The sequence below is a fragment of the Triticum aestivum genome, chromosome 7A (assembly GCF_018294505.1).
Source record: "Triticum aestivum cultivar Chinese Spring chromosome 7A, IWGSC CS RefSeq v2.1, whole genome shotgun sequence".
NCBI classification, from domain to species: Eukaryota; Viridiplantae; Streptophyta; class Magnoliopsida; order Poales; family Poaceae; genus Triticum; species Triticum aestivum.
The window spans coordinates 95124341-95141862 of NC_057812.1; the positions used below are offsets into that span (position 1 = coordinate 95124341).

Consider the following 17522-nt stretch of genomic DNA (forward strand, 5'->3'; position numbering starts at 1 on the left):
GTCGTACGTGTGTGTAATGGAGCTGTACTTGTCACACGCCTGTACGTATCAGTCCTGCTGTGGCTTCAGTTTCATGAGATTGGGTTGGTCTTTGAATGCATGTACACAGTTTCACGACCTGCCGTAGTAATGCATGCCCATTTAGGCTGGTGAGCGAGCACTTAAGACGCGTGCCTACAGGCCTGTGCGAGTGTTAGTTGACTCGTCCGGCGACGCAATTAAAAGCCATCTGTAAACTTTGTTCGTATAATATGCTCTCACGACCTCCCCTGTCGAGCGGTGCAGCCATCATACTAGTTCCGCGCGTACGGAAGTATGAGCCGGGATCCTTCAGGCTTCATGGTGCCGAGCGCGCACGGCGCCAGTGTTGATCCCCTCCTCCGGGCTGAATGGATCCCGGATGGCAACGGAGGCGGCATTACGAGGTGGAAGGTAAGCTTTCATCCATGCCCTCCCCGGCGCTCCGGCCGACGTACATTAAGCTCTTGTGTTTTGACGCCACTTCTCCGCTAAGGACGCACCGCCGGACACCTTGATTCCATGCACCGCGAAGCAGATAAAAGACATGGGCACAGGGATCATTGACGCGTCGAACTTTCTCACTGCAACGGGCGTGGAGGTGACTACGGTGAGTATTGAATCCTATATCACCAAAGGTAACTAGACATATGTCTAACTCTTTCGCTAATTGCAGGTCAGGCTGCTAGGAAAAATGGTGAATAAGCAAGTGTCTGATAACTCCGTCTTCTTCACCCTGGCCGACGAGACGGGTTGCGTCAAGGCACGCGTCTGGTGAGTGTGTACATCAAGAACAGCTTGTCCCCCTCCCCCGCCCCCACCCAGTTCACCCATGTCTAGCACTTTGTTAGCCTGACCAACATATCTGCCTCTTTTCAGGTTCGAGAACGGCATCGATGTCATGTGTTCAGCGAGCATCAGGTAACCAAAACAGCGAGTGTGATTGTGGGTTAATTCTCTATGGATCCAAAAACATGCAGATTGATTAAGTTTGTGGATGTCATTGTTCGTGCCTTTCTATCAAACCAAAAGTGATGGTGTGTACGTCAAATTAACCGGTCGCTTGCGTGCCGAGCTCGGCGTGCCCGTAGTTGCAGCCTATTCATTGAGGTTAGCATGACTTGTAAGTTGTTATGGTAGTGCTATCATATTGAAACCATGTGTTCGTGATTATTAACCCCGCTTCAGTGTGGTGACAAATTTCAACGATATCACTCATCATTTCCTGGACTGCATCTATGTTCATCTGATGATGCGAAGCGACCATGCTAAACGCGTCGTGCACTCTCTTGCTCTCATCCCATTTGCCGCATCCGCACCACTGGCTAGCACTGCACGCCGTGTCCCAGAGGTTGATTAAAATCAGATCAAATCGTGTAGTGTGTGTAGAGTCCAGAGTAGCAGGTTGCTCACCATTCTTTTTTGTGATCCATGCCAGCGTCGTTTGAGTGTGAAGGCCGAGGAAGAAAATCTCACTGATATGATAATGGGATTTCTGGACCAGCCGGGGATCGGGTATGAAATCATCACAAAACGGCACGTGTTAAATCACATAAGAAACAGACATTTTCAGTGTTCTGAATTTTTTTTATTTTTTTGCAATGGCTATTTATCAGCGCACTCGAGCATGGAGTTAGTGTGAACCTGGTGGTGGAACATCTTGGTATACCAGAATCAGAAGCAAGGTGAGTTTAGTCCGGCATGTTATATTGTGTGCTAATTTTATCACACTGCCTAGCTGACAAAACAATAGTAGTTGTGTGCATTCTTATTGATACTTCTAAAATCACTTGGCAAATGACAACAACCGTGCATTCTTATCGATACAGATCGACGCTCGACAAGCTTGCTGATCTCGGATGCGTGTTCCAGACAATTGACGATGACCACTTCAAATCTTGTGCTGAATAGTATGTCATTAAGTTGTACAATGCTGTCATTCTGAATCGTCGGTTTGAACCAGTTCAAGAAGGCATTGCCCGAATACCTTGTCTTTCTATTAATACATCAGGCATGACCCTACAAATGGACTATGCTTCGACGGCTTAATTTAGTTTAGATAGAAAAGATACACATCAAGTTCACTCGCCAGCCTCTTTTAGTTCACACGAGGGTTAAGTCTGAGTGCTTGAATGCCGTCAAAAACACTAGTAACTAAGGTGGTGAGGTCAACATCCATACAGGTGTTGAATAAATTCAGTACAAAAAACTAGCCGATGTTCATGAAAAGTACTGAAACTCTACTCTTTTTGGCACCGATCGAAAGGCTTCGGCAGTTGGATGGGGTTGTCCTTCATACCAAGAACTTCAAACAGCAGGATCATCCTTGTATTGTCAATGTCGCCACCGATCTGCAGAAATACCGAGTAAACATGTGTTAACCCCCCTACACCTTTATTATTATCACCTCTCCAATTCCTTACTCACCGAAGACAATTCGCGTTGCATTTTAGTCCCCATCCATTGCCTTGCAAAGTGCAAAGCGAATATCCCGCTCGATTCCCTAATTAATACACAAAATGACATATGTTGTCATCCGGTAATCTCAGTGAACAGAGTATTCTGTAAACAAGTATTGTCATCTTACCTCTTGCATACCCAAGGTCCTGTGACATTCCTAGGGAACCAGTTGTACCAGCCTGCTGTCTTTGGCTTCCAGCCGTCGAGGTAAGCATCAATGCATTTGATTATGGCAGCCAAAAGCTCGTCTGCCAATCGGCCATGCTCCCCTTGTAGCTCATCCATTGGCTTGTCGCCATTGCTCATCATCGGGTCCAATATTGTAGTTCGCCTTCTCTGGAAGTCGAAGAAGTATGTCGCCCAGGAGTGGTTGTGATGGATGGGCAGAACAAACTAAAACAGGGAAACAAACCATGTTACAATATATAGATCATCCCTCGTCTTCAAGTAGAATGCTTATAATCGCCAATGGAAAATCTGAAGACATGTACCATTGTGCATAGATGAACAGCGTGCGCCAACTGGTCGCCCACAAAAAGATCTCTTATATAATCCTCATCGACGTACCCCCCATCCCTGAACACATGATTCTGCACACATAAAATCGGATACAGAAATGTCAGAGAGCCCCGTATCTATCATTACTAATTGATTGCCTGATACGAAGGCACGACACTTCAAAAAGGAACAACCCTTACCACAAAATCAGGTTCCAGGAAATGACGCCAGCAAGACTCTCCATACTTTGCTGCAAAGTCAACGTCAAGCTGCTGAAACCTTCTCATGAATATGTTCATCATCTCGAAGCTGACTACTCCATCGACCACCAGCTCTTTCTGTATTTCGATCGCGGTAAATTCAATGTAGCTTGGCAAGGCAGAGATGATCCAATTGCTGCAAAAAGAAAAAAAGCATAATACCTAAATTAAATGCTTTCCCTAAAAATTTAACATAAAAGCAATAAAAAGGGCTTCTGATCCATGTGGATCATACTTTTTAACTATCTCCCCTGCCAAGCTCATAAATTTCAAATACAGATGGCATATATCTGCCGACGCGCGTTCTGGTAGTTTGTACTCCATGACGAAAGGGGAACTGGCCAATGGACCTGGAACGACCTTCCTCTTTGGTCTCGGCGCCGACCGAGAGCTTGTCTCGGTCAATGTCACGTTTAGATTAACTGTAGACATAGCAAGCTCCTCGCGGATATCAAGCTCTGCGATCATTATATTTTTGGTCCTGGTTACTGGCGACAAAGAGGGAGTGCTCGCAATTGGGATCAGGCGTGCTTGGCCTGATCTTGGGACGCTGATCGGTGGCGCAACCCTAATAGGTGCCATCGGTGTCTCTGCACAAGCCAGCTGATCTGTTCGACGATAAGAAAGGATTAGCATAATTAGTACGAGGATAATCACAGTCAACACAATATGGAAAAAAATTGTGCTGAAAATTAACACCTTCCGCTCCGATGGCTGCTGTGAACTCCGCTAGTAAAGGACCACGCCGCACGACATGATTCGTTTGGTTTTGTCTGTCCCCCCTTGGTGATACTGGCCTGCCCGGAACATTGATTGTGTTGTGCTGTGGCGGGTTGTCTATGCGAAGGTCAAACGATGGGCAACCATCGATATCATTGTGTGTGTCCATCTCATGTTGCACGCCATTGTACGCTTGGTTTAGCCGGTCCCTCATTGGTGGCAATGTCCTGTTTTGTGTATGGACTGACATGACCTGCGGCGGGGCGTCTTTTTCAAGGTCAAATGACGGGCAGACGTTGAAAACGTCATGTGCGTCCACCTTGGTAATATGCAAGTTTCGTCCCCCCTCGGCATCCATTGGCCCTTGCTGTTCACAGTGCACTGGGTAGCTGTCCTCAAGAGCCTGTGAGATGACCAATTCTCTTCAGTCAGATGCATCTATCTCCTCTATGTGTGTGATTGGCTGCGCGGCGGTGGTGCTACATCCGGCCCCAATATCTCTTTCGGCCTCCTCTACGAGCTTTCCAAGAGGCGTCCACCCTCTCTCAGAGTCGCTGTCATCCTCCACAGCCTCCAGTTTCTCATTCTTTTTCTGTGAGATGTCTTCTTTATCCTTTTTGGCGTCGCTTCCGAACCATTTGGTGATAGCTGAAGCGGCGATGCTCCTCGAGCACCATGTGACATCCTTGGGGCGGGGCTTATCATACATGGAGATGCTGCGTTTTGCTTATCTGAAACATATGAAAAAAGATTTGTCGTCAGTGAACGAAAATACTGAAACGTAAATATGAAAATTTAACACGTTCGGGGGTCGGACCGGGTGAACTTTCTATACCTGTGTCATCATCATCAATGTTTATGATGTCCCTTTTTGATGCATTTGTGTGTTGGTCTGCCGTCGCAAACACACGGGAGATGTCTTCCCTTGATTTCTGAGCTTCGAGGCATAAGCGATGTCTCATCCCTGTGCGGATCTGTGCCCATTCGTTCAAATGCCTGTTGTTCTCCGCATTCATCTCCCTGTCCGATGCCGCCAAAATTTCCTCACAGTTCTGCATGAATTGACTCACTTTCTAAATGCACAGAGCTCTCAGCTGCATCACATGTTTGTATGTTCAGTATAGCAACGCACAGAAAGTATACCCACAACCCCTAGGATGCGCAGCGTCAATAAACAAAATGGTGATAGTTATGCGTCGTAGACTTACAATGTCATTCGTTTGACGGGGGCTGCAGTTTGCGCGTCCATTCCGTGCATGGATTCTTCCGGCGCCTGCATCGATGTTTCTCCTTTTCGATGGATTCCGCTGATAACACACGGAAGTAGGAGCTCGAGGCTTCAGAAAAACATATCAAACAAGCTGGAGTCAGTATGCGTGTTCAGACATTAATCTTTTGTGGACCTAATATATCAACGTGACACCAATATCTAGCACATGTCTTACCAGCAGCTTCCCATACACATGATTAGGAGATCCCTTTTTAGTGTATGAGTCAGCTAGTATAATTTTGTTGATGTCAGTGCTCGTGTACGCCTTCACCCTTGGGAATACATCATGAGGAATGTTGGGAATGCCACCACTTGAAGTGTCTAGATTGTCGATGTAGAACACCTGCCATTTGACATGAATATCAGAGTTAGGATGAAGGACATTCAGGTCAGAGTTAGGATTGTCGAAAGGACTCCCCACCCCCAACCCCACGCCCCCTACTGACCTGCAGAAAAGGAAGACACCCAGAAATGTTCGGCTTCGATATCCCTGAGAACAGCTCAGATTTCACCCTTGATGCTGATCTTAGCACATCAGCACGCACGTACCCGGCCCAGTTAAATATATTTATCAAATCTGGCTCATATATAGCTCCCCAGTAGTCTGTCGTGAAGTACTCATTCTTCAAATTGGGAGCCAGCACATACGACACCGCACAAATTACGAAAGCCATCTTGAAGGCCTTGCTCTCAGCCACAGTCATAGGACGGCCATGCTCCATGAGCACCACCTTTGCTACAGAGGTTGGGTTGTGTTCATTCTCTGAAAGGCTGAGTGCCATCCTGATGGTTTGCACAACCTCGTCCGACACGATTGACCCCGGCGTCATCACTGATGCTCCTCCGCACGGTATCCCCATGACTGTGGCCACATCTTCATCATAGAACGGCGTGTCGCGGCGTAGGCCTACAATAATGGAGCTAGCTTCCTCATCAACTTTGCTATACACCCACAGCAAAAACTCTCTGTCAGTCCTTGTAAGCTTCGGTATATCAAGTAGCCCTCCAAATCCTATCTCATGCACTAATTTCCTCTTCTCAGGATTCAGTTTGGATATCAAATCATACAGTTTCAGAACGCTGCACCTTGACCCAACCATGGGCTTTTTCCTTTTCCCCTTTCTGTTGTCATCCGAGCCGGATTCAGATGAGCTATGCGCGACCATGGACGGGATGCGAACCCCCTCACCATTGTCAGACGAGATGTCATGATGGTCTTCATTCAAGCGCCGGTGCCTGGATGGGCCAACGCCATAGTCCATCCCCCTGTCAGGCCAACCAAAGTCAATAAGAAAAAAAATTGAATGAAAGGGGTTCCCCCCCTGCCCCATTATATTAGAATGAAGCAAACCAGCAGTACAGAACTGAGTTCAAGAAAACTAAAAACCACAGCAACATAATGGTTCCAGGCTTACTAAACCAAATGAGACCAGAAGTTCTCTCAACTACTCAAGTCCGTAACCGATCGGTTCCACGAACGAACGAGTGCACGTGCATCGAGGTTAACCTCGACGGACCCATCACTTATTTTTGGCGGTTCCCGTACCGAGGTTACCGGCCCTCCTCCCCCCTAAATCCACCGGCTCCACGGTTGATATCTTCGGTTCCACCTGAGATGGTTTGCCTGGTCGGTTCCGAGTGTGTGATAAGGCGGTTGGCGTCCTCCGTAACCGATATCGGTTTCACAAACAAACGGGTGGCCGTGCATCGAGGTTAACTTCGACGGACCCATCACTGATTTTTGGCGGGTCCCTTACCAGGGTTACCGGCCCTCCTTCACCCTAAATCCATCGGCTCCATTTTGATATCGTCAGCTCCACCTGAGATGGTTTGCCCTTGTCGGTTCCGAGTGTGTGATTAGGCGGTTCGCGTCCTTCGTAACCGATCGGTTCCACAAACGAATGGGTGCACGTGCATCGAGGTTAACTTCGACGGACCCATCACTAATTTTTGGCGGGTCCCATACCAGGGTTACCGGCCCTCCTCCCCCCTAAATCCATCGGCTCCACAGTTGATATCGTCAGTTCCACCTGAGATGGTTTGCCCTCGTCGGTTCCGAGTGTGTGATTAGGCGGTTCGCGTCCTCCGTAACCGACTGGTTCCACGAACGAACGGGTGCACGTGCATCGAGGTTAACTTCGACGGACCCATCACTTATTTTTGGCGGTTCCCGTACCGACGTTACCGGCCCTCCTCCCCCATAAATCCACCGGCTCCACGGTTGATATCTTCAGTTCCACCTAAGATGGTTTGCCTTCTCGGTTCCGAGTGTGTGATAAGGCGGTAGGCGTCCTCCGTAACCGATATCGGTTCCACCAACAAACAGGTGCCATGCATCGAGATTAACTTCGACGGACCCATCACTGATTTTTGGCGGGTCCCGTACTAGGGTAACCGGTCCTCCTCCCCCCTAAATCCATCGGCTCCATGGTTGATGTCGTCAGTTCCACCTGAGATGGTTTGCCTCGTCGGTTCCGAGTGTGATAAGGCGGTTCGCGTCCTCCGTAACCGATCGGCTCCACGAACGAACGGGCGCACATGCATCGCGGTTAACTTCGACGGACCCATCACTTATTTTTGGCGGTTCCCGTACCGAGGTTCCGGCCCTCCTCCCCCCCTAAATCCAGCGGCTCCACGGTTGATATCTTCGGTTCCACCTGAGATGGTTTGCCTGGTCGGTTCCGAGTGTGTGATAAGGCGGGTGGCGTCCTCCGTAACCGATATCGGTTCCACAGACAAACGGGTGACCGTGCATCGAGGTTAACTTGGACGGACCCATCACGGATTTTTGGCGGGTCCCGTACCAAGGTTACCGGCCCTCCTCCCCCCTAAATCCATCGGCTCCATGGTTGATATCGTCAGTTCCACCTGAGATGGTTTGCCTCGTCGGTTCCGAGTGTGTGATAAGGCGGTTCGCGTCCTCCATAACCGATCGGTTCCACGAACGAATGGATGCACGTGCATCGAGGTTAACTTCGATGGACCCATCACTCATTTTTGGCGGGTCCCGTACCGAGGTTACCAGCCCTCCTCCCCCTTAAATCCACCGGCTCCACGGTTGATATCTTCGGTTCCACCTGAGATGGTTTGCCTGGTCGGTTCCGAGTGTGTGATAAGGCGGTTGGCATCCTCCGTAACCGATATCAGTTTCACGAACAAACGGGTGGCCGTGCATCGAGGTTAACTTCGATGGACCCATCACTGATTTTTGGCGAGTCCTGTACCGGGGTTACCGGGCCTCCTCCCCCCTAAATCCATCGACTCCATGGTTGATATCGTCAGTTCCACCTGAGATGGTTTGCCTCATCGGTTCCGAGTGTGTGATAAGGCGGTTCGCGTCCTCCGTAACCTATCGGTTCCACGAACGAACGGGTGCACGTGCATCGAGGATAACTTTGATGGACCCATCACTTATTTTTGGCGGTTCCCGTACCAAGGTTACCGGCCCTCCTCCCCCCTAAATCCACCGGCTCCACGGTTGATATCTTCGGTTCCACCTGAGATGGTTTGCCTGGTCGGTTCCGAGTGTGTGATAAGGCGGTTGGCGTCCTCCGTAACCGATATCGGTTCCACGAACAAACGGTGGCCGTGCATCGAGGTTAACTTCGACGGACCCATCACTGATTTTCGGCGGGTCCCGTACCGAGGTTACCGGCCCTCCTCCCCCTTAAATCCACCGTCTCCATGGTTGATATCGTCGGTTTCCACCTGAGATGGTTTGCCTCGTTGGTTCCGAGTGTGTGATAAGGCGGTTCACGTCCTCCGTAACCGATATTGGTTCCATCATTGATTGTGTGATAAAGTGGTTAGTGTCCTTGGTAACTGATATCGGTTCCACGAACAAAAGGGTGCCCCTGCTTCGAAGTTAACTTCGACGGCCCCATCATTGATTCTCGGCGTTTCCGTGACGCGGTTACTAGTCCCCTCCCCTCAAAAATCAGTCGGCTCCGTCGCTTGTCTCGTCGATTCCACCTGAGATAGTTTGCCTCGTGTGTTCCGAGTGTGTGATAATGCGGTTCGCGTCCTCCGTAACCGATATCGGTTCCACGAACGAAAAGGGTGCCCGTGCTTCAAAGTTAACTCTGACGGGCCCATCATCGATATTCGGCGGTTCCCGATCCGCGATTACCAGTCCCCCTATCCTATAAATCCATCGGTTCCGCCATTGGTCTTGTCGGATCCACTCCCAGCATCAACCGGTTCCGGTTCTTCACGAGGTATTTCCTCGGTTTCGAGTGTGTGATAAATCGGTTATTCACACGACTTTTACGGCCCCAAAAAATGGAATCGACTGGGCTTAAATGCCATTGTTCACGCAAAACGTTGCCGCGCGCATTCGCCGCAACGGTAATGTGTACGCTTGGCGCGGATGGCTGCCTGTCGCGCGCTAGAGGGGACGAAAACGCTCAAAAGAAAATCTTTTTCTGGGCAATCTTGTGAGTTGTGACGACATGGATTGATACCCCACTGGTTATAAAAAGGCTGCAAGACTTTTTCATGGACTCGTCCACTCCACACACAAAGCCACAGCACAGGCTCTCCAGAGAGCGCGCAGGTCATCTCACTGCTCACAATGTCATCCGGTAGCCATGGCAGCTCTGCCTCTTCTCGTTTCCGGAGCGGAGGTACATCTCCCATCCCGTACCGTGTGCACCCCATGGACTACGAGCCTTCCATTAACTGCTACTGCGGCCGAAAGGCACCGCTCCTGACCTCTTGGACCGACGCCAATCCCGGCCGGAGGTACCTGTGCTGTTCACGGGCGACAGTAAGTGAGATCTAACTCTTATAGCCATGACTTTATCTTCTGTGCGTGTTCTTGATATGATAATATTGTGTAGTATGGCAGCAGGGATGCGGGTTCTGGCGCTGGTTTGACCCGAGGGCTAGCCCCTACCTTAGACAGCTACTCCTCGATCTGCGAAGCAAGATCGTTCGCATGGAGGGCGAGAACGCACTGTTGCACATGTCTCTGGATCAAGCCCTGTGCAAAGCAAGGCGCCGACAGAGCTTCAGCTCGCGGCTCGTTGCGATTCTACTGATGGTAATTCTGTTCTTCATCTGCGTCTCGGCTTGGTCTGGTGTACCGTCTGCTTGATGTCGATGGTCATAAGTTATGTAGGTCCTAAGGCGAGTAATCAAGGCTGTGAAAACACCCAAAAAAATGTATCTGGAAGCTGTGTCGTGGTGGGTGCGTTACTAATGAGAGTGAAACTTGTATTAGACTCTGTGTGAGTGTTGTATGGTGCAAATCGTGTCCATTAAGACTGGAGTGTGCCGGCTGTTCCATTATGCTGTTAGTATAAATAATCATCAAGTTGTTTTCCATGGTATCTCGGTCAAAAGCGCGGTAGCTCTGCTGCGTGTCATCAGACTGTACAAGGTGTAAGCGCTGACTTGCGCGTTCTGTGGTGCTGCGGCCTCTGATGGACAACCGACAGCTCGTGATCACCGTATTCATCTTGGCAAGCTCTCAGTTATACTTTCGGAGCGTGCGAGCATTTTTCGGCAAACTGTGGGCGCGCAGTGTATGACGTGACCGTGAGGTCCGTTGCCACACAAAAAAAACACATACTGTATTCGCTGTGTAAGCTCATGTCGTCGAGAGACTTGCCGCACGCAAGAACGCGACGCGTGCCATGAGGAGCAAGATGGTGACGGGTGCGGCCATCGTGGTCTGGCTAGCTACATGGGCGGGTCTTGTCTTTTTGATCAACTCGCTCGCGGCGCTCGTGTGTAACCCATCGGTGTTGAAGTCCAGTTGTGTCTGGGTCGTGGCTTCGTCGGTTTATCCAAGCCACATGTATCGGTCGTTGTTAATTCTGTCGAGTGTGTCCATGGCATTTGTATCACCGTTTCGTTCCTGCATCTTACCAATCTTTTTTTTAGAATTTTTTCATTCAAATTACAAAATAGTACAAAGTAGTTGACCCTTACAAACACACTGAAACCTAAACATAAAGGATCATGAACATCTAGAGTACCCTAAGAGCATCTCCAACGCGGGCGCTAGCCGCGGACGCCAGGATAGATTCCCCAGCCGTTACCGTCATATCCCGGTCGATCCTGGGATTTTATCTGGCATCGATGCCTAGTGAGTCGCCGGGCGCCTGTGGAAGATTCAATGTACCGGTAGAAGGAAAAATCAGCACAGGCGCCCATTAGATCGTCCTTGGCGTTGGAATGGGAGGCGCTAACAAAGCCATCAGATTAAAATATTATTTACTTATATATTTTAAGCGCCTGTCCAAGCGCTTTGCATTGGACATGCCCTAAGACAAGCATAACACAAAAAGATCTCCGGAGCCCCGTGTCATCATCCCTGAATCTTAAGAGAAGACCCCTGCAGCAGAAGGATCTGCAAGCAGGTCATCATCTTCGACCACGGTACAATTGCCGTCACGCTACTTCCTCCTTTTTTGACACCAGCGCTGAGAGGGCATGGGTATCAATCCAACACCCCTGAAACAGCCGTCGCCATCTTTGGCTTTGAGTACCGCGAAAAGTGTCCCTTCCAAAAGGAAGAGAACTCGAGTCATCCGACCGATCCAGCACCGCGGCTGGGCTAACCGCCCGGACAAAGCAGGATCTCCCACCAGCATCGGTGCAGAGGAAGGAGAAGAACAGCAGCAGCAAATCATACCGACAAGAAAGAAGAAGGATCTTCGTCTCCCTGCATCCATCGCCCATCTGAGAACCCAAACGGCCAGTGCCAATGGACATCCATCCACCATAGCCCGCGACCTCGACGAGATCCGAGGATCCCCCACCCCGCTGGCTCCTAGACGAAGGCAAAAGCCTCGCCTGACCGCGAACGGAGCCCGGAGAAACTTATTCCGACACGACACCACCGCAACGGCCTCGGCAACGTCTTCCTCAACCCTAACCCTACCACACACACCCACCAAGCGAACAGACCCTAGGTTCCCCCTCCCCCCGCGGCCAACGGAGAGAGAGAGGGAACAAGCGGCATGCAAGGGAACCCTCGTCGGCTCCATAGATCGCCTCGTGCGATCCTACTTTTCCGGAGCGGAGCAAAAGCAATCGGCCGATCAAAAAACAAGTAACATTTCTGGATCTTACCAACTGGTGCGTGTGGTTTCTAACGTGTTATTTTTTGTGGTTAACTAAACGCAATCCGACCCATTGGCCTGCATGCCGCGCCTCGGTAGGCCAGATCGAACTTCTTTTTTTTTAGTGTGGCCAGATCGTGGGAGTCTGTGTCGTGAGATGCCCGTATTACCAGTTTACCACGTACGACCACGTCTATGCAAAAACGATACTCAGAACGTAATGCCCACGATTTGTACGATATATTTTTGTAAACGAATCCCATATTATGGAGACAAAAAAAGCACTTCGTGGTCGGGGTCCCCGGCATGCCGCTTTCGGTGGGTGTCTGTGAAAACTAAAAAGCCGTGGTATCGCTAACCATTTTTGTGCGTCCTCGTTTGGCATCTACAACACCGATTGCTGAACGGGGATCTGCGAAAAGACGCAGCCCAGTTGAAGCTCGTCTCCATCGCCGTGCTCGGTAGTGGCGGCTGGAATGGATAGCCCGCATGATGCTACAGCCGGAGGTAAGTAGTAGTTGATCTTCCATTCTATATTCCCTAGTGTTTTTGCTGGTTAGGATCCTCGCATCTGGTATCTTAGCATCTGCCACTCCGGCTGTAGTGTTCTCGGCAACGCCGCCACCATCGACCGTGGGTACCTCCGAGGGAAGCCAGCTCGCCGGTTCATTACGCGCGCGCGACGTGATCCTGCCGGAAGGCGCGCGTCGCGTCCACTTCATGGGGGCCGGCGCGGGGGGCGAGCCTCTCATGTTTACCGTAGCGTCTGAAGATACGGTGATCGATTGCAATGGAGGGGCTATTCCTGCACCTCAGCCCGCTCGCACGGACAGCGGCACGGCCGGCATGCCCTCGCCGCGGTCTCAGACCAACGTCGACCACGAGTCGTCGCCCCCTACCTCCGTCGCCACCGAGGGATACGCGCGCCGTCAGAGATGATGTGGCGCCCATCACTTGTGATCCAAATTCTGGCTTCCCATATATTGTTATTTCATACCTACTTGATCTTTTCTCAGAAACCGCAACGGCAGCTCCTGCAGCCGATCGACAATGGAGGAGGGAGGTCGGACCAACTCAATCCAGCGCGCCTTTAGCCTCGCCGCGGAGAGAGGCTCGCCTGTCGTCTTCGAGCCGGCCGTGGGTATGGTCTTCTCGTCAGAGCAAGAGGCGCACGAGTTTTACAACGCCTATTCTTGAAAAGTTGGGTTCGGGATCAAGCGGGGAAACAAGTATACCACGAAGCCCGCATGCTACAAAACAATGCAGGAATTCCTCTGCTCGTGCGAGGTGGGAAAAACTCTTGGATCATACACAAGATTCCATTTTTTTTATGCATTCTTTTGCTTTCGTTCTGCGCACGATAGAGCTTATTAGTGTGTTACATCCAACGCAGGGATCCAACAAGGAGGAGAACACAAAATCTGCTAGGACAAAATGCAAGGCTATGGCCAGGCTAAAGAGGACTGCAGATGATGGATGGTACTTCTCCACAGTCGTCCTGACCCATAACCACGAGCTTGCAGACACTGCCAGAGAGAAGAAGGTGTGGAAGTGCCACAATACCATTGACTCGTCCATCAAAGAACTGATCAAGCATATGCGGTCTAACAACATCCCTGTGAACAAGGTTTATGGCGTGATGTCCGATATACACGGGCGTCACGAAGAGGTTCCCTTCGGCAAGCGTTGTCTGAAGAATCTATGCGCAACCCTCGCACATGATTCAAGCCTCGACGACATCACGAAGACGCTCGATATATTCAGTAAGATGCAAGCGCAAAACCCTGATTTTTTTTACGCGGTGAAGGTCGACTCAGAGAGGCGTGTGCATGGCATTCTTTGGTGTCACTCGAAGAGCCGAGCTGACTATCATCTGTTTGGTGACGTGCTGACCTTCGACACCACTTATAAGAGTAATCTGTATGAGATGCCTGTGGGTCTTTTCGTTGGAGTGAACAATCACTACCAATCTGCGCTGTTCGGGTGTGTTATTCTCAGAGAAGAAACAGAAGACTCATTCAAGTGGGCATTTTCTACCTTTGTTGAAGCCAACGGCGGAAAGACGCCGCAGATGATACTCACAGGTACCAGGCAACTTGGTGTCATGTTTGTCTGTATATAAGGCAGACGATACTCACAGGTTCTGTGAATTATCAGATCAATGCCGGAAGATGGAAGTTGCTATCACTCATACAATGCCCTCTACAGTCCACCGTTTGTGCAAATGGCACGTTATGAAAAGTATAAAGGAGAATCTTGGGGCATTATATAAGAAAGGGACCCCATTCCGAATTGACTTTAATCGTCTCACGAATGAGATGATGACTGTCGATGAGTTCGACCGTGGATGGGCTTATCTGATGGACACCTATGGACTTGCTGGCAACAGGTACATGGCACATATATATGATTGCCGTGACAAATGGGCCAAACCCTACCTCAGCTCGAACTTCCGCGCCAAGATGTGTAGCACGCAACGTAATGAGTGCATGAATAATGTGCTGAAAAGCTATGTTTCGCTTTCAGCACCTCTCAACCGTTTTGTGCTGCAGTATAACAAGCTCATAGCACAGCGGTGCGAGGATGAAGACTTTGAGATGGCACACACAAAGAAGGTAAATAAATTTTTCATCGTAAACTCTCCGCCCCCCTAGTGGTTCATTGTTTGGAATCTGCTTAATGACTTGTGGTTCCCATGGTTTCTTACAGGATGGTAAGGTCCTCCATACAAACTTTCCTATCGAGCGTCACGCGTCTAAGGTTTACACGCGCTCCTTGTTCAAGTTGTTCTCCGCTGAGTTGTTCGAGTCCGGTAATTACCTCGTTCAAGGGCCGCAATTAGATGGACATGTTGTCGTGGAGCACGTGGACTCGAGTCGCCGTGCTCACTGGTGTAAGGTTAGCTATGAGATCATGGTTGACCGCGAGAGCGATACCTACAGTTGCGAATGTGCCATGTTTGAGCACATGGGTATCCTTTGTCGGCATGCTCTGAAGGTATTTTTGTTACCATAAACATTTCCAATCACATTTGATCCACCCTTAGTACACGAGAGATTTGATCCAATTGCTCTCCCCATTTCAGGTGATGGTGCACGTTGGTGTGTGCCGAATCCCTAGTCATTACATTTTGAAAAGGTGGAGTAGGGATGCCCGTGATGTTCTTCCTGATCACTTAAAATGTTATCAGAAGGACTCGGACCTGGGGGTGTCTAAGACGTTTAGGCACAACATTCTATATGTGCGCGCTCTGCAAGTTGTCAAGCTTGGCAATATGAGCGTCCCGCTCTTCAACCACGCCGTGCAGCGACTGCTAGCCCTGGAGAAAGAACTGAATGCCATGGCTGAGGAAGAAGCAGAAAACAAATCAGCTGGCTTGTGCGGGTCTGAAACTTTGAGGTGCACGTCTCCTGCTACCCTTTCTGAAGAAATTCCGAACTCAGGGGCATATGCCGGTGAAGCTGCGCCCCCTGATCTCATGTCTGAACCGGTCGACGTCCCTTTGTCACCGCAGAGAATGCCCCCTGACCTTGCGTCTGATCCGGTCGATGCGCCTTTGCCGCCACAGAGAAGGCCCTCTCGTGGTCGTCCAAAATCTCAGAGGATGAAATCGGTGCTAGAGCATATAGGGAAGAAGCCAGCGGCGACCTACGCCGTGTGCGGTTCTGAAGAACACCATACCGAGGAATGTGAATGTATGCAGATGCCTGAGCGCGGCGATAGCAGCGAAGACAGCGAGCCTGAACATCCGGACCCCGCACCGTCAGGTTCGTGTGTTCGTAGGGCGCAGCCGATGAGGCCCAACAAAAGGCAGTCTAAAACTGAAGCTTCAGATGTGTGTGTCAGTAAGACTGCCGCTGCACCATGGTTTTCTCGAGGAACAACGCAGCATCATGGTCTCCGCCACAATGGGGCGTCTTCGTCGGCTAATGCCATTGATCGAACACCAAAGATGAAGCCTCCCGCTCCACCACGCAGATGCAGCGTCTGTGGCGAGAAAGGACACTACAAATCTTCTTGCCCTGATCACGATGCCGGTCCAAAGCCGGCCCAAACTCGTCGATGCAAAAAATGTGGGATCGGAAAGCACAACTCCAGGACCTGCATTGTGCTCCCCCAATTCAAACGACCTCGTCGCGGAGACTAGATACAAACTGGACACAACTGCCTTGCTTTACATCTTTCTTCTAGTTCTTTGATCAGCATCAGACCATGGTATTGGGTGCCGAACTGAGTTGTTGTTTTATGAGATCTCTTGTTTTATCCACCGCGACTGTGCTTGAATATTTGTATGCTTGCCATTGTTGTATTATGCATGACCGGCTTTTATGACCAAATACTTTGTATTGCTTGCACTTAGTTCTCCGAAGTTAAATGCCTAAAACATATTTGTGTCTACTGTGATGGCCCATCAGAATTCATCTAGGTCTTGTTTGAAGGGCGTCGTTCTGGAAACAGGTAGTCACCTGTGTCCAGATTGGATGGCGCAAGAGCAAGGGAAAAAAATATTATGCATATCTTTCCACCTCGTCTATGCACTTGTCTCCAGCTTGGAAAAACATGATGGTTCAGAACTTTGGAGATTGTAACTTTGGAGATCCAATAAAGAGCATAACTCTGACAAAAGACAGATTGGTATTTTGAGACTGACTGCATTTAGATTCCAGGGTTCAGACAAATAGCTCCCCCCGGTCGCTTTGACAAAGAGTGACGGTCGTAGTGTCTTTGTGCGAATACAGGAAGTTTGACTAGCTAAACTAGCTGGTACATGAACTTACCTAGCTAATACAGTAACTTATAGCTAGCTAGTACTCCACGCGCACCGGTGTCCGTATTACTTCTGTTCACATAAACGTGCTTGTGCAGTGCAGAAACTGCAGAAAACCGGCAACTTCAGACTGAGTGCTCGTTGCCGTATCTCTGTCCATTGCCATTTCGCTGCTGCAACCACAACTTGCAATGACTGGTCAAAACGCGGCAGCTCGCATGATTAGGCGTAGCACCACAAACGCAACTAATAAAGTGAAAAGAAAATCTGCAATTTGTTAAGTAAACTAGCAGTGAAGCACCTGAAGTTGCTCTGAAGAATGGATGGCACTTGTACTGTTCAGAAACTTCAGAAAAATGGACGAGACCACATGTGCTCCACATGCAGAAAATTCTGAAACGTCCCCAGCTTTCTCCGTTTTGGCTTCAGGTTCCAAAGATGTTGTTGGCGTCATT

At 49.8% G+C, this 17522-nt stretch overlaps 4 protein-coding genes across 4 annotated transcripts; all 4 read left to right on the top strand.

Annotated features, from left to right (window-relative positions):
• Positions 1–282: 282 nt before the first annotated feature.
• LOC123154325 (replication protein A 32 kDa subunit B) lies at positions 283–2030 on the top strand. Its single transcript, XM_044573083.1, has 9 exons — positions 283–432; positions 515–628; positions 695–792; positions 898–939; positions 1051–1128; positions 1207–1369; positions 1457–1533; positions 1635–1703; positions 1848–2030. Exons 1-9 carry the CDS (start codon positions 316–318, stop codon positions 1927–1929), a joined length of 840 nt encoding a protein of 279 aa, XP_044429018.1. The 5' UTR covers positions 283–315; the 3' UTR covers positions 1930–2030.
• Positions 2031–9749: 7719 nt separating this feature from the next.
• Positions 9750–10564, top strand: LOC123154138 (uncharacterized). The gene is made up of 2 exons (XM_044572932.1): positions 9750–9994; positions 10079–10564. Exons 1-2 carry the CDS (start codon positions 9800–9802, stop codon positions 10322–10324), a joined length of 441 nt encoding a protein of 146 aa, XP_044428867.1. The 5' UTR covers positions 9750–9799; the 3' UTR covers positions 10325–10564.
• A 2120-nt stretch (positions 10565–12684) lies between these two features.
• LOC123147470 (uncharacterized) lies at positions 12685–13549 on the top strand. Its single transcript, XM_044566722.1, has 2 exons — positions 12685–12806; positions 12904–13549. Exons 1-2 carry the CDS (start codon positions 12776–12778, stop codon positions 13236–13238), a joined length of 366 nt encoding a protein of 121 aa, XP_044422657.1. The 5' UTR covers positions 12685–12775; the 3' UTR covers positions 13239–13549.
• Positions 13550–15088: 1539 nt separating this feature from the next.
• On the top strand, positions 15089–16460 carry LOC123147484 (uncharacterized). The gene is made up of 2 exons (XM_044566743.1): positions 15089–15296; positions 15385–16460. The coding sequence occupies exons 1-2, from the start codon at positions 15213–15215 to the stop codon at positions 16444–16446; spliced, it is 1146 nt and encodes a 381-aa protein (XP_044422678.1). The 5' UTR covers positions 15089–15212; the 3' UTR covers positions 16447–16460.
• Positions 16461–17522: the final 1062 nt, after the last annotated feature.